This window comes from Peromyscus maniculatus, chromosome 4 (genome assembly GCF_049852395.1).
Source record: "Peromyscus maniculatus bairdii isolate BWxNUB_F1_BW_parent chromosome 4, HU_Pman_BW_mat_3.1, whole genome shotgun sequence".
Lineage (NCBI taxonomy): Eukaryota > Metazoa > Chordata > Mammalia > Rodentia > Cricetidae > Peromyscus > Peromyscus maniculatus.
In genome coordinates this window covers 40,418,472-40,441,179 of record NC_134855.1, presented here as the reverse complement: position 1 = coordinate 40,441,179, position 22,708 = coordinate 40,418,472, and the positions used below count along the sequence as shown (strand labels likewise).

General features: G+C 39.4%; 1 protein-coding gene across 2 annotated transcripts in view; it reads left to right on the top strand.

Moving 5' to 3' along the window:
• Window positions 1-22,708, top strand: part of Fap (fibroblast activation protein alpha) — a 78,082-nt gene that overhangs the window by 3,466 nt on the left and 51,908 nt on the right. For both annotated transcript variants that reach the window (XM_006984605.4, XM_076569561.1), the window contains 4 exons: window positions 17,086-17,184; window positions 18,082-18,176; window positions 19,036-19,110; window positions 20,871-20,923. In XM_006984605.4, coding sequence (XP_006984667.1) covers window positions 17,086-17,184; window positions 18,082-18,176; window positions 19,036-19,110; window positions 20,871-20,923 — 322 coding nt within the window. The remainder of the gene's footprint in view (window positions 1-17,085; window positions 17,185-18,081; window positions 18,177-19,035; window positions 19,111-20,870; window positions 20,924-22,708) is intronic.

The window sequence follows — 22,708 nt, the reverse complement described above, 5'->3', positions numbered from 1 at the left end:
TTTAATCCAATATATTAAAAATTATCCTCTGAATTTTGCACTCACCGGAGCTTGAAATGGATAATCTGCTCCCTCAAAAATTAACAGTCTTTAGAATAAAAGTATATGGACTTTGTTGAGACAACCTTTCATGTCCACAAGTGTTGAACTTTGGACTTTGAAATATATTTCCAATGAGAAGCATATTTATCCAATGCACATAGCATATAAGGATAGATATTTGGGTCTATACTTACATTTATAGATATAGACATTTGTGTAATTACATATAATCCCAATCTTTATCTTCTTTCCAAGTTTTTTTATGAATAGCATACTCAAAAATATGTTATAAACTATATATAACATAAAAGTCCTGTGTTTTTTTTATAACACAGATTTCTATTTTCAATGGAAAAGATAATTCTCTAAGTAATTTCCTGTTATTGTGGAATAATCAAATTAACCTCAAGATAAAATTTTAGCACTCATTTAGTCTAATGGAGAAGGAAAAAATGCTTAGAACTACTTTTTGGTGTATAACATCATTGTCTTTTTATACTAAAGAACTTCTCAGAATGTCACCTGAATAGTTTCTGAGTGAGACTAATCATTCCTCACCTCTACAGCAGGTCTGGGGTCTGGTGGAATGACCTCCTCCTTTTGACCTCCCTTCTTTTTTCCCACGCCCCACACCTTCACCATGTCCAGGCTGAGTATCAGGTCCCATGCTAGCTCACATTTCTCCAGTGCCTGAGATAACAGAATTTGAGGTGGGAAATCAGGAAGGGAAGAGGAAAGAGAACTAAAGGCTACATAAGCTTGTACATGCACTTGATCAGAACCACCACCACCACCACACATTTGTCCTCTGAGCCTTTGGTTCCTCGTCCAGGCGCTGCGGGACACTGTAGCAGAAGTCAAGAACCAGCCATCCATTCCTTTATTTATGCACTAATGCACTGGGTCCCCCAAAGTACCTCCCATCATTGTGCTGTTGTAGAGGTTACAAAGGTCAGTAGTCTCAGTTTTCCCTTAGGCAAACATGGAATAATTCTTCATTCTGCACACCTCAAAACACATGGCCATCACCACCACTACAGAAGAAGGTTTCTGTCACTCTCCACAAATATAAGAGAAAGAAATAGAGTCAGGACAAAAGGGGCTTTTCCTTCCAGGGCAGACGTCCACAAAGGACCAGCTTCCAGCTTCAAAGGGTTTTGGAGGAAAGAGAGCAGATCGTAGGAATAAGTAGAAATGTGGTAGTGAATAAGTGTGCTCTGTTTAGCTCACTTACATATTAAAAACAACTGTGTTGCAGCTCTTTCTAGAACTCCTCAAAGATTTCATTTTAATTTTAATCCAAACAGAAGACAAACACACATTTCTACCCTGCAGTCCCATGTGATCCTTGGCTGGATCCTTCTGGATCTTCATTTCACTCTCCTTTTTCTTCTATCTCCATTTATTCTCTCCCTTGAGGATTTCTTCCCTGACATCACCCTTATACCACTATGGAAATGCAGCCAAGGGAAAAGTCAGCACAGTGCTCTTCTGTTTCCCTTTATCTAGGCTGATGATCACCATTACACAGACTTTCTTGTTTCAAGACATTTATAAATACAATAAAAACTAAAACCAGAATTAGAAAGTTGCAAAGGTCTTAGAATTCTTTAAAATCTCTATGGCCTTCCTTGGGTCATGATTTACGTCTTCTCAATTTCACCCTTTCCTCCTCCAGTTCTTTGGATAGTACATTACTCCATGTGGTGATACCCAAGCACTCAATACATGTGAGCTGTGATTTTTGACATTTATTTATTTTACATGTGCATCTCTGTGTGTATGTGTGTGGGCATGTTTGTATGGTTGTCAGAGCACAACTTGTGTGAGTTGAATCTCTCCTTTTACCCTATGAGTTCCTGAGACCAAACTCAGGGTTTCAGGCTTGGTAATAATCATTTTTAACTGCTGGGCCATCTCACCATCCCAACTATGATTTTTTCTTTTTATTCCAAGATTTATAGCATGTGCTATATACTGGAAAAAATGTGTCTACAACTCTGTTTTCTCTTCCATTCTAATATGGGCATATATATGTGATAAAAGATGATTCATAGACTTTTCTGTTTGATGTATTTAACTTTTTAAAAAATTTCTACTTAATTCTGATAGTAGGAACCTTTATCCCTGAGTATTACCTTGCTTCTATAGTTTACCTGTTTGGACTAAAACAAATATTTTAGAAACTTTTGTGTGTGTGTGTGGCAGTCCTAAAATGAAAAATTTGTAGAAAGATAAAGGGAATTGGGGGTATAAAGCTGAGTGAGAGAAAGCAGAGGGAGTCACACTGTGTGGGAATCACAGGTTCTTGGAAGCATGACTTTATCGGTTCAGAGGGAAGGGGGACACTGTTGCTTTGGCCTGGGACCACATGAACATCCTCTTACCTGCCTTGACACTCTTTCCTCCATTGGTTATTGCTGTTGATTTAATCTGGTATGTTTTATAAAAATTTGTATTGGATATCAATTTTAAAATCAGATTACTCATAAGAAATGAAGTCTTGGGCCGGGCGGTGGTGGCGCACGCCTTTAATCCCAGCACTCGGGAGGCAGAGGCAGGTGGATCTCTGTGAGTTCGAGGCCAGCCTGGACTACCAAGTGAGTTCCAGGAAAAGGCGCAAAGCTACACAGAGAAACCCTGTCTCGAAAAAAAAAAAAAAAAAAGAAAAAAAAAAAAAGAAAAAAAAAAAAAGAAAAAAAAAAAAAAAAGAAATGAAGTCTTGAGCTTCTTTACAAATGCTTAAGTATTTGTTAAAGCTGCTCCCCAGCCCTCAGTACCGCAAGTAGTCTGCTCTGGCCGCCAGGAGCATTTAAACAGAGCTTTAATTTCACACAGTTCTGGGGTCTGGAAGTCGGAGACCAAGGTGCCAGCTTGCTCCTTTCTCCAGACTTCCTTTGACTTGCAGACTATTGTAACCTTACTCTCCCTTATGTATGGATGTCCCTGGTGTTGCTTCCTCTTCTTATAATGACACTAATCTGCCTGGATTAGAGCTCTGCCACCATGATGTCCTTTAACTTTAATTACATCTTTAACTTCTAAATACAATCACATTGGGATTGCCCTTCAACTTGTAACCTTTAATTTTTTTACATATTTATATGTTTTTATTTATTTGTGTGTGTGTGTGTGTGTGTGTGTGTGTGTGTCTGTATACACACGCATGCGCATGCGTGCACACTTGCACACCAAGGTGCCTGTGTGAAGTTCAGAGTGCAGCTTTTAGGCCTTGATTCTTTTCTTTCATGATGTCGATCCCATAACAGAACTCAGGTCATCAGACTTGGAGGCAAGCACCTTTATGTGATGAATAATCATCTCACTAGGCCTAAACTTGTCACTTTTTAGGGGACACAAGTCCACCCATAACAAGATAGCAAGAGTGATCAATAACACTTTCTTTGAGATGATATCTGAAGTAGGACTTTAAGAACAAAAAGGGTAAAAGCTCATGACAAGCCCTCCCTATAGGGCAAGATCAAGGACAAGGCCTCTGACTCAGGAATGTTTTTAGAAAGTTCATGAAACCAGAAAGAGCCATGACTCCAGAACTATTTCAGTGATTAGCAAAGAAAACATAACTACACATAGAGAATGATATCATATAAGCACACATCGCTATTAATACTTGTTAACACTCATTAATAATAGCTATTCGTGCCTTAAATATAGTGTATTTTAGAAGGTTTTTGAATTTATAACTAATTTAAATAGAACAGTGATTAATACCATCTAAGAAAAATAATTTCAATGCTTAGGTTAGGCAGAAATAGTTATTATTCTGATAACTATAACTTATAACTCAGCAGTTACTTTTTGTAAAAATAAATTTTGTGAAATGCAATCATTTTGAATGAGATGAGAATATGTTTTTAAGATTTGCACAGTATTAACATTTACAACTATGAAACAAACTCTAATATTTATGAAGAATTTTAAGCTTATTTATTCACTGTTATTTTGAAGGGAATATGTGGAAATTCTGAAAGGTTGAGGGAAGGAACCAAAAAGGTCATGGGCATAAAAGAGCTTCTGGGTGGAAAATAAGCAGATCAAATGTGTAGATTGTATTTCTGTGTTTGTTACTCCAAAATAGAAAATTAATTTTAACAAACTAACTCCCTTTGAATATTGCCAAATTCTCAATAATTACAAAAATAGTCAAAAGCTTTCTGATAATCCTGTAATCCAAAGAAGCTTATCTGTCTCAGATTTCCAAAGAAAATTGTGCTACACCTTCTACAGGGACATCAAACCAGAGGCATACCCTGAGAAAAATACAAAACAGGTTCCAAAGTTCAAGTTGAGGATTTGGAAAAGCAAGCCTGATTTCTTTTTCAAAATCACACAAGATCCAACTGGGAGCAATGGCAGTAATCAACACAGTAGGTACAAAGTGAAAGAGTTTCTTTACAGAGCAGCCAATGTAACACAAAATCTCCCTTTTCCTTGGCACCCATTATACTCAAAGGAAAGAAAGAACACATTGCTTATTTTTATATCTTTGCAAACTGATTGAAATGGTATAGCAAAATAGAGTAACTCATAATCTTTATTCACCTTTATTCCTGTTAACAATTACAGGAATAGCATTAAGATCTGAATTGACTATATGCAGACTGTGATTTTTATATTTGGCAGAAAAATCAATGTGCCGAGTACTTTAGAAAGGAACAGATCCAAATAACCTGCATGGCCAAAGGCAACTGCAAACAAACAAGCACCCGGGCAAGTTAGATGAGACAAGTTCCTCCAACAATTTCAGATACCAAAACTCACAAGTCAAAAATAGAGAGAACACTGGAGTAATACTACAATTCTAAAGAGATTGCATGAGAGCTCGTGTGCTGTCTGTCACAGGTGTGTGATCCCAGCACTCAGACCACAGGGTCCCGGTCGTGAGTTTGAAGTTTAATACCTGCTTGTGCTGTAAAATGTGACCCTGTCTCAGAAATGCAAAATATGAAAACTGAAAGAACAAGAGATTGAGTTAGCACTTTAAAAACTCTCCCCCAAAACAAAATACTAAGCCCAGATGGCTTCAACAGAGAGAGAGAGAGAGAGAGAGAGAGAGAGAGAGAGAGAGAGAGAGAGAGAGAGAGAACTTCCCAACTCACGCTAGAGGCCACTGTTGTCTGATATTAAAACAAGCAAACAAAAGAAGACAAGAAGAAGGAGAAAAATGTAGACCAATATATTTTATGACTATAAATTTTAAAATTCTCAACAAAATATTATAGTAAATCAAATTCAGTGATATTTTTAAAGATTGTGCATCAGAACTGTGGGATTTCTCCCAAAACTATAAGGTTGTTTTTAACATTTTTAAATGAATATAATAAACCTTAAATGAAAAAAAAGAACAAAACCCACATTATCATTAAACAAGTACAGAGAAAGGATTTGAGAAAAACCTGACTATTTTCACGATGCAATCGTAGCACTGGAAATACAGAGGCAGAAGAATAGCTGCAAGCTTGAAGCTAGCCTGGTCTACTTAGCCAGTTCTAGGCTAGCCATGTAGGGGATCCACTCCCAAAACGCAGAACAAGAAAGCAACAACAGACTCAACAGATGAAAGATATGTTTATGAAGGGGATTTATGATCACATGACATGGTCTTGATAGTCCAGCAATAGCTCTCTGTTTGGCAGAGGCTGAGAATTTGATAGCTGTTGAGTTCACAAGGCCGGATGTGACAGCACTCCCAATCTGATATCTGTAGAACTGCTAGTTTTCAGCCCATGTTTGAAGCCTGGAGAAGCTGGGTTCAATGACAGCAGAGGATGATGATGATGATAGTAGTAGCAGTACAGTAGATGCATTCACTAGCAAGGAGTAGAGGTGGGCAGGCCAAATGGAGAACTGCTTTTCCCTCAGACTTCTTTATATGTAGCGCTCCCTAGAGGGCACTGCTGGCTATTCTAGGGGAAGGTTTTCCCACCTCAGTTAATCCTTCCCATAAACACCCTCACAGATAGGCCCAAAGGGATTTTCTTAGTTCATTCTAGATCAATTAAATTCAACAACCATAGCTAACCATCATTTTTTTATTAGCAGTGAATAATACAGAAAGAAGATATAATTAAATGGAAAGCTATCCCAGTTTATATCATAACATAAATATCAGAAGACAATATTTTTACATGGCAAAAATCTCTAAATATGTATATGCATTGAATACAATTTTCACTTATATTCTACATAGTTTTCACAGAAATTAGTAAGTTGATCCTCAAGCCTATAAAATAGCTGAACATAATTGAAAAGTAAACCAGAGGGCCTTGTACTTCATACATTCAGAAATTATTACGCAAGCTATGCAGTCGGGATGCTGTGCTACTAGCAGAAAAGAAGGTATATGGAACTATAGCGAAAGATGGTGCAGAATAAGACTTTAGGGTGGAGTGGTGGCTCAGTGGGTAGAACCTCCTATCATGCAGTGCATCCTGATAACCTGTGTTTGGTACCTGGGTACAGGATCCCACATAAGAAATAGGGTGCGCCGGGCAGTGGTGGCACACGCCTTTAATCCCAGCACTCGGGAGGCAGAGGCAGGTGGATCTCTGTGAGTTCGAGGCCAGCCTGGGCTACCAAGTAAGTTCCAGGAAAGGCGCAAAGCTACACAGAGAAACCCTGTCTCGCAAAACAAACAAACAAACAAACAAACAAACAAACAAACAAACAAACAAACAAACAAAGAACTAGGGTGCAGTGGTATTTATCTGTAATCCCAGCACTCCCACAAGGATACGGGTGATCAACTGAGCACACACCAGCCAAATTTCTCACTGCAGAACAGACAACAAGAGAAATTCTGCCTCAAGAAGGTGGAAGTCAAGAGCTCACACTCAGAAGTTGTTTTCTACAAAGTTGTACTTCTACAAACATATCGTGACCTCTGTCTGTCTGTCTGTCTGTCTGTCTGTCTGTCTGTCTGTCTGTCTCTCTCTCTCTCTCTCTCTCTCTCTCTCTCACACACACACACACACACACACACACACACACGCACACACATACACACACACACAAATAGTTAAAGGAATTTTTCTAAAAGAAAGAAAGTTCTGCAATAATGGTTAACTTTTATCATTACCTTGACAAATCAGTGGAGAAAAATATTAACAGCAACTTCAGCTGGAGCAATCAGATGTCCCTATGCTAAAGAATGGACTCTTCCCTCACATCCTGAAAAAATTAATTAAGAGTGGGCCAAAAACCCAAATAAAGGACCAACATATTCAAACTTTCAAACCCATGGAAAACTCTAGGTCCTTGGGTGGATAATTTCTAAACTATGACCAAAAGTACAAACCACAAAAGACAAAATAGTTAAATTGAAACTTTTCAAAAGTTAATGCTTTTGAGCTGCATAGAATAACATCACAAAAGTGAAAAGAGTGTTCACAAAATGAGAAGACGTATTTGTAAAGAGTGTATCCAACAAGCAAGTGATACAAGTATGTAAAGACCTGAAACAGCTCACAGTAAAGAGTGAAATACACAACAGTACACATCTCAGAGGAGCACTGTGAAGACTTAGCAGGTGCATGCGTGACAGTGCTTCCAATTTGTAAGACCTCAGTAAGCTGTAACGCATCCTGTTGCTGACAGAAATTTATTACTTCAGACCTTTCCCCCCCTAAGGTTGTAGGTCTTGACTCATATTTGAGTTTAAGCAGCTTTAAGTATACTTTTCACCCGGATATTTCCTGAACTTGTTCCTTTAGACTTCCTCTGAAAACAAGCAGGACCCAATCTGTTGGTTAGAATTGGGATCCTCTTAGGTAGACTCTTTGCAAAGCCAGCAGGAGAATGGAAACAGTGTTCTGGGGCAATTTGTCTTCCGTGGAGTGGCCTTGTAGCATCAATCTCAACGCCTTCACAGAAAAATAGAACAAAAAGCCCTGCCTGTCATTGTGAGCCCACTTAAGATGGCACCCCTCTTCATGTGCTTCCTGACAAATGTGAGCATGATCACTGGGTGTTTCTGCTCTGATACACACTCTCAATCTTTTAGGACTAGTCAATTAAATGGCAGACACAGCCTCATAAAGACACACAGTTTTCAGAGAGAATTAGGAATACAGTGGCTCATTACTTCTTGTGAATCATTTCAAGAGCTGTAATTTCTTGAATAAATAATTTAGCTAACTTTCAGCTTTGCTTAATATGTTGAAAACTCAAATAATTAAAGCATGGCTAATTAGGGCATTTAAGTGCCGTATGAGTAACTATGCTAAAGATGGGCCAAATTAAATTTAAGGGCACAGCCAAGGATGAAGTGTTAAATGGGCAAGTGTCAGTTGTGCGGAGCAGACAAATATGCTTTGATAGTTATGATTTCTTTTAAGCCTTCAGAGTTTGGAGCCACAAATATAAAGCCACTGTTCTAAAATCACCCAATGATTATATTCTAGCATCAGCCATTGTTCAGAAAATGATTAGGAAATCCATTTATTCATCCAAGAATTTAAATAGTGAAATATTTTAATGGAATAATCATTCAAATTTGTTTAGTATGTTTTATTATTTTCATACCTATTTGTAGATGTAACCAACTGTCTTATTAAATAAGAAACACAGAATTATACACATGCATACACACACACACACACACACACACACACACACACACACACACTCCACAATCAATGACCAGAATGCTTTCCCTGTAAAATCTAACCAGGAGCGGAATCAGTCAGCTTGCCTTTCCCCCCTTTCTTTGGGGTCCCTAAGTGAGTATACCTGAAAGAAGGCATGAACATTGAAAGAGACCACCTACATGTCCTGAGAGCCATGCTCACTGCTTAGTGTGGTGGTGGCTAATCTCTACAACATGAAAATTGCTATACAGCCTTACAATCTTCCAGGAATTCATAGTCAGAAAGCAGATCTAATAATGGGTGAAGGGATACATTGAACAGAACAGGTTCAGTGAAGGAGGAGGAATTATTCAGAAGCATGGGGAAAATTACCAGTTACCAGACCTCAGTCAGAGACTCTGCTTCAAGTGAGTTTGAATTTGAGAAAAACTAAGAATCTTTTTAAAAATTGTGTTGGCTTGCTTGCATTTTTTGGGTTTACTTGCTTATTTATTTATTTATTTATTTATTCATTTATTTATTTTTGAGACAGGGTTCCACATTAAGTCAACCTGGCCTGGAACTCACTTTGTAGCCAGGCTAGCCAGTTTTTTTTTCTTTTCTTTATTACTAAGAAATTTTCTATTCATTTTACTTACTAACTACAGATCCCTCTCCTCTCCCTCCTCCATCCCCCAACTTCCCCCCCCCACACACACACAGGCCACCCCCTATTCCCACCTCCTCCAAGGCAAGGTCTCCCATGGGGAGTCAGCAGAGCCTGGTACATTCAGTTGAGGCAGGCCAAGTCCCTCCCCCTGTACCAAGGCTGTACAAGGTGTCCCACCATAAGCACTGGGCTCCACAAAGCCAGCTCATGCAGCAGGAATGGATCCTGAGCCCACTGCCAGGAGGCCCCTTGAGCAGGTCATTCTAAACAACTGTCTCACCTATGCAGGGAGCCTAGTCCAGTCCCATGGAGGCTCCACAGCTGTTGGTCCATAGTTCATAAGTTCCCACTAGTTTGGTTTGGTTATTTCTGTAGATTTCCCCATCATGATCTTGATACCCCTTGCTCATAGAATCCCTCTTCCCTCTCTTTGACTACACTCCTGGAGCTTGGCCTGGTGCTTGGTTGTGGATCTTTGCATCTGTTTCCATCAGTTACTGGATGGAGGCTCTATGATTTCAGTTAGGGTACTCACCAATCTGATTACCGGCATAGGCCAGTTCCAGTACCCTCTCTACTATTGCTAGTAGTCTAAGGTGGAGTCATCCTTGTGGATTCCTGGGAACTGTCCTAGGCCCCCTGTTCTCCCTAATTCCATAATGTCTCCCTCTATCATGGTATCTCTTTCCTTGCTCTCCCACTCTGTCCCTGTTCCAGCTCAATCATCTCATTCCCTTATATTCTCATCCCCCATCCCCTATCCTCTATTGCCTTCCTCACTCCCAGTTTGTTCTTGGAGATCTCATCTATTTCCCCTTCCCAGGGTGATCCATGTGTCCCTCTTAGGGTCCTCCTTGTTAATTAGCTTCGATGGAACTGTGGCTTATAGTCTGGTTATCCTTTGCTTTATATCTAGTATCCACTTATGAGTGAGTATATACCATGTTTGTCTTTCTGAGTCTGGGTTACCTCACTCAGGATGATATTTTCTAGTTCCATCCATTTGCCTACAAATTTCAGGATGTCATTTTTTTTAACTGTTGAGTAGTACTCCATTGTATATGTGTACCACATTTTCTTTATCCATTCTTCAGTTGAGGGGCATCTAGGTTATTTCCAGGTTCTGGCTATTATGAATAATGCTGCTATGAACATATATGAGCATGTATCCTTGTGGTATGATTGAGCACACCTTGGGTATATGCCCAAGAGTGGTATAGCTGGGTCTTGAGGGAGATTGATTCCCAATTTTCTGAGAAACCACCATACTGATTTCCAAAGTGGCTGTATAAGTTTACACTCCCACCAATAGTGGAGGAGTGTTCCCCTTGCTCCATATCCTCTCCAACATAAGCTGTCTTCAATGTTTTTTATCTTAATCATTTTGACAGGTATAAGATGGTATCTCAGAGTCATTTTGATTTGCATTTCCCTGATGACTAAGGATGTTGAGCAACTCCTTAAATGTCTTTCGGCCACTTGAGATTTTTTTTTGTTCAGAATTCTGTTTAACTCTGTAGTCCATTTTTTAATTGGATTGTTAGGTATTTTGATGTCTAGTTTCTTGAGTTCTTTATATATATTGGAGATCAGCCCTCTGTCAGATGTGGGGTTGTGAAGATATTTTCCATTCTGCAGGCTGTCATTTTGTCTTATTCGCTGTGTCCTTTGCCTTAAAGAAGATTCTCAGTTTCAAAGGTCCCATTTATTAATTGTTTTTTTCAGTGTCTGTGCTACTAATGTTATATTTAGGAAGTAGTCTCCTGTGTTCAAGGTTACTTCCTACTTTCTCTTCTATCAGGTTCAGTGTAACTGGATTTATGTTGAGGTCTATGACCCACCTGGACTTGAGTTTTGTGCAGGGTGATAGATATGGATCTATTTGCAGTCTTCTACATGTTGACATCCAATTATGCCCACAACATTTGTTGAAGATGCTTTCTTTTTTCCATTGTACAGTTTTGTCTTCTTTGTCAAAAGTCAGATGTTCATAGGTATGTGAATTAATGTCAGGACCTTCAATTTGATTCCATTGGTCTGCATGTCACTTTTTATGCCAATACCAACCTGTTTTTATTACTATAGCACCATAGTAGAGCTTGAGGTCAAGGTTCCATACTAACTCAAAATGTCCTGGAACTTACTTTGTAGCCCAGGCTAACCACGATTTCATAAAAATTCCCTTCCCTGAGCCTTCCTGGTGCTGGGATGATAGGTGGAAGTGGCCATGCTGTGTGGTGGTATTGTGTTCCCTAAAATATTGTGCACCCTAATAAACTTATCTGGGGTCAGAGACAGAACAGCCACTAGATACAAAGGCTAGAAAATGGTGGCACTCACACCTTTGATCCTAGCATTCCAGAGGTAGAAATCCCTCTGGATCTCTGTGAGTTCAAGGCCACATTGGAAACAGCTAGGCATGGTGACTCATCACACCTTTAATTGCAGAAAGCGAGCCTTTAATCCCGGGGGGGGGGGGGGGTGGTAGAAAGCAGAAAGGTATATAAGGCGTGAGGACCAGAAACTAGAAGCATTTGGCTGGTTAAGAATTTGGATGGTTAAGCATTTGGCTGGTTAAGCTTGCATGCTTTCAAGAAGCACAGTTCAGCTGAGAGCCATTTGGATATGAGGCCACAGAGGCTACCAGTCTGAGGAAACAAGATCAGCTGAGAAGTTGGCCAGGTGAGGTTAGCTGTGGCTTGTTCTGTCTCTCTGACCATCCAGTGTTCACCACAATAACTGGCCTCAGGTTTGATTTTATTAACAAGACCTTCTAAGATTCATACTACAATGCCGGGCTTTAGAAACTGATTTCTTTGTATATCACAATACCGATGCGTGAACTCAGTACATTGTTCATGTTAGGCAAGAGCTCAACCTCTGAGTTACATCCATGGCCCTTTCCTTTTTGTGTTTTTATTTAGACACAGTGCCTCACTAAGTCGCCTAGGCTGAACATGAACAAATTCAGTAGCCTAGACAGGCCTCAAGCTTTCGATTCTCTTACCTCAACCTCCAGAATAGCTAGGATTATAGACCTGTGTCACCTGGCATAGAAATCTATCTTGTAAGTAGCATTTCACATGGCTTCAAGGACCAAATTTGGGTAAATGTTTAAATGAAGGCACACATAAGTGAAAGATTATATGTGTGTGTTACATATTACATATTAATATATAATTACAATACAGACTAGAGCATAAAAAATAAGGCTGAGTATATCTTTGAGGGAGAATTATCAAAACAAGGTAACACAGTATCTGTAAACTTAGGTTTTGTTTTTTTTCCAACCCAAGCTATTCCTTGTGTTTCTGCTTTTTTGTAGGGCACATGTTAGTAATAAAAATCAAACATGACTTCTGTCTTCATGGTTGGAGCTCTATGCCTTATGGAACTCTTAGCCAGACATGAAAAATACATGTGTTCAATACTGAAGTGGTATGGTAGCACAACTCCACCAAGGATGTGTTAGGTGACAAATGCCAGTGGATGGTGTAGTGACCCAGTGTTACACAATCTTGGTGGTTTTATTTCCACTTGAATGTAATTCGATGCAACATCCTAGCATAGAGATGCAGCATCCACCAAGTTACAGACACTTGGTAAATTCCAGCAGAAAAAGAAAACCCAATTTAAATTCTCCCTGTTCTACCAGGGATGGATGTTCCTGTGCCCATCTTAATAACAACATAGCTACACTTCCCACGTCCCTAATCTACAAAGGTACCATACCATGAAGTTAGGAATGATCTTCCTACCTCAGTCTGTGTTATGAGACTTATCCTTTATCTGCATACATATGTTGTGCATCATGATTGGTTGGAGGTTAAGTACTATTCTCATTATGCCAATGAGTAGTATGATTAATACTATTTAAATACTTTACTGGTATTTTGATCCATAATATGACATATGCTAGCTTCTCGAAATAGATTGTTGGCATTTGTAACTACTATGTGCCCATAAAAATAAGTGACTAACATAGGAAATCATATGAAATATTCTATCAAGTACAATTGTTCTGCATCGTGTAATTTGGAGATTGCAAAAGAAAATAGCAAACTCTGGGCATCTTCCCAAGAAATCCAATAAATACCAGGTGACCAATAATCATATAAATGAGAAAATGACTAGGTTTTTAAAATAATTTGAAAAATTGGCCACATGTGCAATATTGGTACTAATTTTATTTACAACAGTAACTGCAACATGCTAGTTAAGGAGCTGCACAAGAGCCAAAGCATTCCAAGAGTAATTGATGGATTTGGATAAGTTAGAATCAAAGTGTGCTTCCACTGTTTGTGTAGTAGCCTCAGCTATCTCGGCACTGAGAAAACTGTGATTTAGTTCATTTTCAACAATAACACAAACAAAGATGGTCAAGGATCAAACTACTTGGGAAACATTGATATAAATCATTTACAAATGACTTTACAAAGATGAGGACCAAGTCTGCTTCCCAAGCACCCACGTGAAGGCTGGGCACTGGTGGCAAGCATTTGCAACCCCAATGTGGTAGTGCAGAGGCAGAAGGATCCTGGGGACCTGACGACCAGCCTAGCCAGAGCAGCAAGCTCCAAGTTCCCTGAGAACCATTTTCTCAGTAAAGAAGACAAAGAGTAAAGGGAAACACCAGCATTAACTTCAACTTCCTCTTGTGTGTCTACACACACACACACACACACACACACACACACACACACACACACACATGATATTTAAAGAACACTTCTGGGCTGAAAAGACAGCTCATCGGGTGAGGGTACTTGCTGTGTAATCATGGAGACCTGAGCTCAAATCCTCAAGTTTCACATTTAAAAAATGGCTGAGTATAATCCTGTGTGTGTGTCACCCAGTGTTGTAGAGTGGAGACAGGAATAGAGTTATAGAGAGTGGAGACAAGAGCGGTGCTGGACCTTTTGGTGGACAGCTTAGCTTCAGTTTTAGAGAGACATCCTGTTTCAAAGTAGTACAGAAGTGTACAGTGAGCAGGACGCTCAACATCTGACTAGTCACATGCATGCATATACAGGAAGTGGAGGAGGGCCTGGAATGGGAAGCAGGGTAAAGCTGTAAACTCTTTTTTGTTTGTTTGTTTGTTTGTGGTTTTTTTTTCATTTTTCTTTATTAAGAAATTTTCTACTCACTTCACATACCACTCACAGATTCCCTCCTCCTCCCTCCTCCCATACCCCAGCCCTCTCTCCCAAGCCACCCAGCATCCCCCACATCCCTCAAGTCCAGGTCTCCCATGGGGAGTCAGCAGAGCCCAGCACACTGAGCCTAGGCAGGTCCAAGCCCCTTCCGACTGCACCAAGGCTGTGCAAGGCGTCACACCACAGGCATGGGATTCCCAGAAGCCTGCCCATGCACCAGGGACAGATCCATGGCCGAGCGGGCTATAAACTCTTAATGCCTCCCCAATAGAGTATCTTCTCCCACAAGGGTCCACATCCTGGTTGATCTGTAGTCTCTAAAACAGGAGCAGCAGCTGAGGACCAAGTATTCACATACTTGAGCCTTTAAGGGAACATTTTTCTTTTAAACCACCACAGTAAGCAAACCCGTGGACATAATCAAATGTGTGGACCATATGCACATCAGTAGGAATAGGTTAAAATAGCCTAGAATGTTACTGTCCAATTAACAACTTAGCTGTGATTATAGGGCAGGCGAACATGTTACTTCAAGGTAAATCAAGCAGACTGAGCCCCACATTTCCAAGTGTAGTCTGGTATGGCTGAATGGGAATATCAGTGTCTTCTAGCAGATCCTGTGTATTTTATATGAGCAAACTAGGGTTCCAGAGATCCACCAAAGCAATATAAGGAATTAATGGAAGAATACATGCCCACCCACTCATACTTACATGCCTCTAATCATTCTTCATTTCATGTGTACATTCATTCAATGTAATTTAATAAGCACTCACTTATTAAATGTCTGTGTATACTTAGACACCAAAAAAATGTGACGGCAATCAAAATAAGGCAGGGTCTCTGGACTTAGGGCAACCACTTGTGTTCCATCATATTGGTAGGACTTTGAGAGCCATTAATACAATTGCCACACAAACGCACATATAATTTCAAAGACAACTTCTCTAAAATAAAATGGCATATGCTTTGGAATTGTGATGAGGAAATGTGACTTGAAGGAGAGGGTCAGGAAGGGTTTCTCAGAAGTAGAAAACTCAAATTAAACATTGAAGCCTAAACCACCGTGAGGCACAGGAGAGTGGAGAGAGGTACAGAAGCCCTGGAAAGAGGCAGGGGTGCTGTGCTGTTTTAAATGAGAACCATTCTCCATTGTCTCCTGCCTTTGAACCTACTACGGTCCCCAGATCGGTGGCACTGTCTGAGGAGGTTTAGAAGGTGCAGCCTTGCTGGAGGAAGTGTGTCCCTAGGGGTAGGCTTTGAGAGGAAAGCCTCATGCCACTTCTAGTCTCTCTTCTTCATGCTTTCATTTTAAAAGGTAGGGTATCTGCCCCCTGCTCTTGCGGCCACGCCTGTAACTTGTTACCATATCCCTGCTTGCCCCGACAGACTCCTGTCCCTCTGGAACAATGAAACTAAATACTCCTCCTTAAATGGCCATGGTCAGAGCAGTTTATCACAGCAACAGAAAAGTGACCTATCCAGGTGTTTATGGGCTAGAAGTAAAGCCCAGCATGTTTAGGGTCAGGAACGTAAGAAGGGAGGAGCAGGAAAGGCTGGTGGGAGAGGCTGTCCTAGACCTGCCGGGACCTGTAGTCCAAGTTTAGAATTTTTATCTTTATAATGAGCGTCATGGCAAGCCATGTAAGACTGTTAGCAGAAGGATAATATTATGGTTCTCATCTTTAACAGCTTTATTTTCACCTGGGTGAATGCCAGACTCATAAATGCTATTTTGAGGTATTGGGCTTTCCTGTAACTTTGAGGTTCTAAGTGGCGGCCTGGAGAAGGAGCAGGTGGGAGGGAGCGAGAGCGGAAGCGGGGCCACGAAGGGATATTGGGAGGGTGTTGCCTTATCGCCCATCTGGCTTAACCTCTCAGTCCTGGGGCTGTCTAATGAGCTTCCGAGGAAATAAAGACATGTTTTAAAAAAAAAATACAGCTACTTAGAAGGATTCGCATATAGAAGAAATTTACATGTTGTTTGTGAGCTGTGTGAGGTTGACTTTTCCATGAATTTACATGAATTTTTAAGATACTTAATGTGGTACCCCTGGTCCAGTTTCTTTTTGTAAGCGTATATATCAGGGCTAAGAAAATTGTCTGTATTCACTATGGCCCTTCTTAGGATTTCAGAGGGTAAGAATTCTGGCTGATCTCACTCATCCAAGTGGAATTCTAAAACGCATCCTTGAAAAATGAATAGGAAACCAAGCCAGGCTTTGCAAGTGAGGAAGTGTGGAGGAGTACCGAGAAGGCTGTGGAAGTTCAGCCCGGCTTCAGAGGTGGGCTTTCAGACTTGGTTCTCTGAGGTCTGAAGTTGCTGGAACTTCACCTCCCTTCCTAGAAGTCCTTGACAGGTTTTATTTTTACTGCTGGAATACAGTGTCCCAGCTGCCCTGAAATCTTCAGTTTCCTCTACACAACCCCCAACTACCCCTCCCAGGCTGTGAGTACTCACTCCCTAAGCCTGGGTTGCCTGTCAGCAAACACACGGTGTAGCACTAAACAGGCACCTTGCAATGGCAGAGCCCATCCATACCTGAGAAAGAACAGATGAAGGACAAGTTTAGAACTTAGTCCGGCTGTTAACCTTGTTTCTAATAATATGTTTCTTCCTCCCGCTAAGTCCACAACCCTGAAAGAGACACAAGGAGAGCTCTCACTCTGAAGGATATTTTAAATGGAACATTCTCATATAAAACATTTTTTCCAAACTGGATTTCAGGTAAACGGATCATTTCTTATCTTCTGGGAGTTTGTAAAATATATATTCTTTTTTGTTGTCCGTGCCAAGGCTCTTTTATAATAGCCAGAGCTACTGCTCACCAATAGAAACTAACAGAGATGGATTATTCAGAATATTCAGGGAATGTTTTGCACCACCATTCATTCCTGGTTTGCACAATTTTTATTAAGCTACCCTGCATCTTAGAAGGAAAGTAGAAGTTAGGAAGGCTGTGTTGGAATATTGCCAGTGAATGACATTGCTTCTGGGAGTAGAACACGGGTCCCTAGTTAGGAGGAGTCATGAGAATTTTACCCAAAGGGAGAGTCTATCATTAATCTAGACAATTTTAGAGGAAGCCAGCTCCTCCACCCCACTGACAGAAATAGACCTTTAAGGGTTACAGAATTGATATTCCTAGTTTTTATGATTACAACATGGTCAAAGAGGTCTAACCAAAGAAACAGTAAGGTTAAATAGATGGCATTATACTTGTGTATATAAAGGGTCATTTACCAAGGTAGAGCATCGGCATTTCTCTCTTTAGAAAATTCATGTAAAGAATCGGTTACAGTAAACCAAAACAAAGCCCAAATAAGACTTATTTTCATTTTTACAATAGAAACTCACCATTTTAAACTAGCTTGTCCTGTTCGTAGCTCAGAGAAGATGACATTTCACTCTGAGCACCCTGAATCAGTTAGAAGAAAGCTGCTGGCAAATGTGCCATCTTTAGGAGATGCAGAAAGAGCAGAGTTCTGTCCCTCCCATCTATGGCCTCTGCGTGCTGGGAGGGAGGAAAGCAAGGTGTATTTGTGGAGCGGAGGGGGGTCTTTTGTTACAAATATTTTCTTTAAGAGCGATCATTTCATGTTTTTCTTTCTTTTGTGTTTAAAGCACAGGAATACCTTCATCAATCTGCAGATGATAACATAGTGTTTTATAATATTGAAACAAGAGAATCCTATGTCATTTTGAGTAATAGCACCATGGTATGTATCAGCATTGTTTGACTCCCTCAGAAACCTTTGCAAGCACCCCGCTGACTCAGGACCAATTCAGATTCTTAGTGGTGATCTGGATACAACCCACCCGTCTTCCTACCTTCATCTCCAGTGCTTTCTAGACACACTGAACCACTGTCCTCCTCTTCTGCTCTATCCCATAGTGTCTTTTCCTGCTGTGATTAGGAACCTAGAATCAAGTGAACTGAGATTCAACTCCTTTCACTAAGGTGAAATGTTGGATAAGTTACTACACCACCCCAGCTTGCTATACCTCAGTTTCTTCTACTGTAAAATGAGGGCAATGATACTTCTTTAGGTTAATATAAAAATTAAACAAAAAAAATGAAATGTGCTTAGGACATTGCTTAACAGAGGACAGATATTCAAGGAATGGTAACTATGATGTTTGGTTCGGGCTGTTCTTTCCTCCTGGGATTTCAAGCCTCCTCCATCTCTACCCTCAAAGACCTTCTAGTCTTTCAAACTGAGCTCCAAGGACATCCTTGTAGTCTGTGTAACCAATTACCCTCTCGTTTCACCTCTGGCACTCTCCCCTTGATGCTTCTGCAATGCTGTACTGAATCACTTTGATAACTTTCTAATTTGCACTGTCACTCATCTGTAAGATTTAATATTATATGCTTTTGAAATTGCTCTGTTTTTCTATATTAAAATCTTCCCAGTGTCTAGTAAATTCCCTCGTTTGTACTAGGTGTAGCATCCATTTTTTAATTGCATTCAAATTGTATCTGTGTATATGGATGATATGATATTCCTTTAGAATAAAAAAGTTTATGACAGGTAATTTTTTTCTATATTCTAACCAAGTTCTTCATAATTTCAGAAAAGTGTGAATGCTTCAGATTACGGTTTGTCACCTGATCGGCAATTTGCATATCTAGAAAGTGATTATTCGAAGGTATTAACTACTTAATTTTGATACATATACATATATAGAGATAATTATTTCTTCTCTTAACATACAGGTTAGTGTCTTAAAGTAAGAAAATTTAATTGAGACTAGGAAAGGAGGCACCTACCAGTAGGAGTCTATATCTCTCTGTAAACATGTAAGAAATCAGTGAATCCATAAAGCACAGGTAAAACATACACAATAATTTATAATTTGACATTTTTTAAGTCTTGTTATCTGATAATCAAGTAGCAGAAAACAATTTTTTTTTCCTGAGGTAAGAAAATGTCATTTGGGCATACCGATATCCATCAGAAAGGGAATAATTATTCTGGTATTTCTAGAAGTCTTTGTTATCATAACACATTAGTTAATTCTTGGACAGTTTATTGTTTGTTTGTATGTTTGTTTGTTTTGAGACAGGGTTTCTCAGTGTAGTTTTGCACCTTTCCTGGAACTCAATTTGTAGACCAGGCTAGCCTTGAACTCACAGAGATCTGCCTGCCTCTGCCTTCCAAGTGCTGTGTTAAAGGCATGTGCCACTACTGCCTGGCAATTCTTGTACAGTTTAATCTCAAAAAACTATACTGTTATTCCAAACAGAAGCATCAAGGTGTAGCATACGAAGTTGTATAACAGCACAGGAGCATGCAGTCCATATACTGTAGAGGAGGGCTCAGATTTTGTGTATTTGAAAGTCTAACCCTTTAGTGTTATTGGTACTTAATTTTCTCTATTCCCGAATGAATATATGGTAGATAGATGATGGTTATCTCATTTCTTTTATCCGTGTGTGACAAAGCATAAAGCAACTTACTTTCAAACTCAAATTCTAGTAGTTCTTTTGAGATCTTTTGATCAGAATGGAAGGAAGGGAGGGAGGGAGGGAGGGAGGGAGGGAGGGAGGGAGGGAGGGAGGGAGGAAGGAAGGAAGGAAGGAAGGAAGGAAGGAAGGAAGGAAGGAAGGAAGGAAGGAAGGAAGGAAGGAACTTTTACTTTGACTACGCTTTTCAGATCTTCCCTGAGTTGAAGTTCCCTATTAGGCTTTCTTTCCTATTCCAATGGGGAAGTCATTCTGACCACTACCAGGATGCTCAGTCAGGGGCTTATTCTCCAGTAGTCCAGGCCCTGGTGATCCAAATCCTCAGACATATGCCTTTCAGCCTAATGGAGCTTGTCAAGAAATTGAAAGCCCTTTAAGAAACAGAATCCAAAATAATGTTTGCATTATTCACTAAGTCCAGCATATACTCAAGTAGATAAAGAGCAGCTCAGTTCAGAAGGAATATTAAGTTAAACTCTTCTATTTGTTTTTCAAATTCTATGATTTAAATATATACACCCAAAGAAAGAAGACATTTTGTAACAAGCTGTCCAGGACATTCCTTCTAACCAGTTTTAAAGGGTATTATTCTTACCATGGTGTGATGCAGACACTAGAGGCTATGGACATCATAGGGGGCCTCCTTCAATCTAGAGGGACATTCTGAGGACAAAGAGTGTCAAAGATAAGATTTTTTTTATACTGTGAAATGACTTTGGGCATAGTTTTTATGGAGTAAAAGTTAGATCATCCTGAGGTGCCCTCTGACACCTTAACAAGTAGCATGAAAGTGTACATACAGTAAAAGTAAAGGAAACTCTGCTTTGCATTAAAATACATCTCCCCTAGAGTGCAGTGAGAATCCATCATTATATATTATTATCCAAATGAGCTTTTTGAGCTTTATAACTTTGTCCTCTGTCTCTGCCTCTCTTCCCAACAGCTTTGGCGGTACTCATACACAGCGACATACTACATCTACGACCTTCGGAATGGGTAAAGCACCTTGGCTAGCTATTAATGCAGCTTAACTCTTAAGACTTCTAGCTCCGATCTGAGTTTAAGACTACATTAGCTTGTTACTGATATTGTGTATGTAGTTTGCAATAAACATCAACCCACAAAACAGGATGACTCTCCTATGATATAGTTTCCTGTTTATTTGACTACTACTTTGCATTTTATATACAAAATATCTTTGATTTTTCTAATTTCAAAGAGAAAATAACAGATGTGCAATCTATGGAAATAAACACATGTAATAAAACTTTTTAAAATGCATGGGAATGAGACTATTTTAAGGAGGAAGCCCACTACATTAGAAAGAGGCTTGAAAAAAAAGAAAGAGAAAAGAAAGAGGCTTGAGAAGGGAGGTATGGCAACAGCCATTGTCTGGATACACATCCCACTCATTGATTTAAAACTGATTGTTTTAAAATTTTTAAAATGCTTATTTTAATCCTTAAAGTGTTAAATATCTCTCAGTTATAGAAGGAATAGAGATTGCCATTTATGTATTATTTTCTTTATTTTTATGTACATTCCAACTACATAAATAGTTAACACTTAAAAGAAAAACAAAATGAATGTACAGGAATATGAAGGGACAGCATCCTAGACAGAAGAGTATATGATGGTTTCCAGAGACAACACAAAACGTTAAGAAAAACAAAACTTTAGTATCTCGTGTCAACTGGTTAGAGGACAGCAGCCTGCTAGGGGAGGGTGTATAAGGTTGGAAAGGATTTGGGGACTGAAACCAGGTGAATAATAACCAGGCGACCATTAAAAAGAGATTAGATCTATTTCTGATGGCAAGAGGAAACCACTGAAGGATTTTATAGGAAATGACACAATCAGATTTGTATCTTAGACAACGCACCCTGGCTAATTGAGGAAATAGATCACTTTAGTTACTCATCTTCATATGATACATTCTTTACTGTTATACAAAAAGTAAGAATAATTGTATGTCTTAAAGAGGTATTGAAAATCCTCTTCTGGGCTATTTCCCCTTTTGTCAAACAAAGAACAAAATAATTTTTTAAGGTGTCTCCTTATTTCAGGGGAAATAAACAAGACCTGGTTTTTAAAACATAGTCTCAGTTGATCTAATGGATTTGGAGTCTCCTTTCTGTTTCAATATCACTGCTAAAGGCAAGAAGTATTTACAGAGCTCTATAGCCTGAAAAGCATATATAGAAAAATGCAAATGAGCTGAAAGAACCAACCCTACTCCTAAGAACCCTCAGTCTGGCAAGATGCGAATCATAGCCTTGCAGAACAGTTTTATTCGGGCTTTAATCATGCCATTATCATTTAAAAATTCCTGATGTTGAAGTTCACCAAATTGAAAAGCACCCAAATGAAAATATTCCCAAATAAAATGATGATTACTAATTTCTTAACAACGGCTTAGAAAAGATTATGTCCTGCACTGTGTTACCTGCTTAGCTGTAGTATATCTAGTCAAACTACTCACTGGGTTTTCTTGTTTGTTTGTTTTTTAATATGTGTATTTGTGTGTGTACGTGTGTGTACGTGTGTGTGTGTGTACGTGTGTGTGTGTGTGTGTGTGTGTGTGTGTGTGTGTCTTCTATTTTCTTCACAACTATTTAATTTCACAGATAATTTTGGCCAGGCAAAATAATATCATTTTAGTTAGAGGTGGAAAATTGGTTGAAAGTCAAGTGGTAATACCACTAATCTCATGCCTCTGCCTCTGAAGATTACTAAAACCTCTAACCACAAAGCTATTTGTAATTGATATCCACTGGCAAG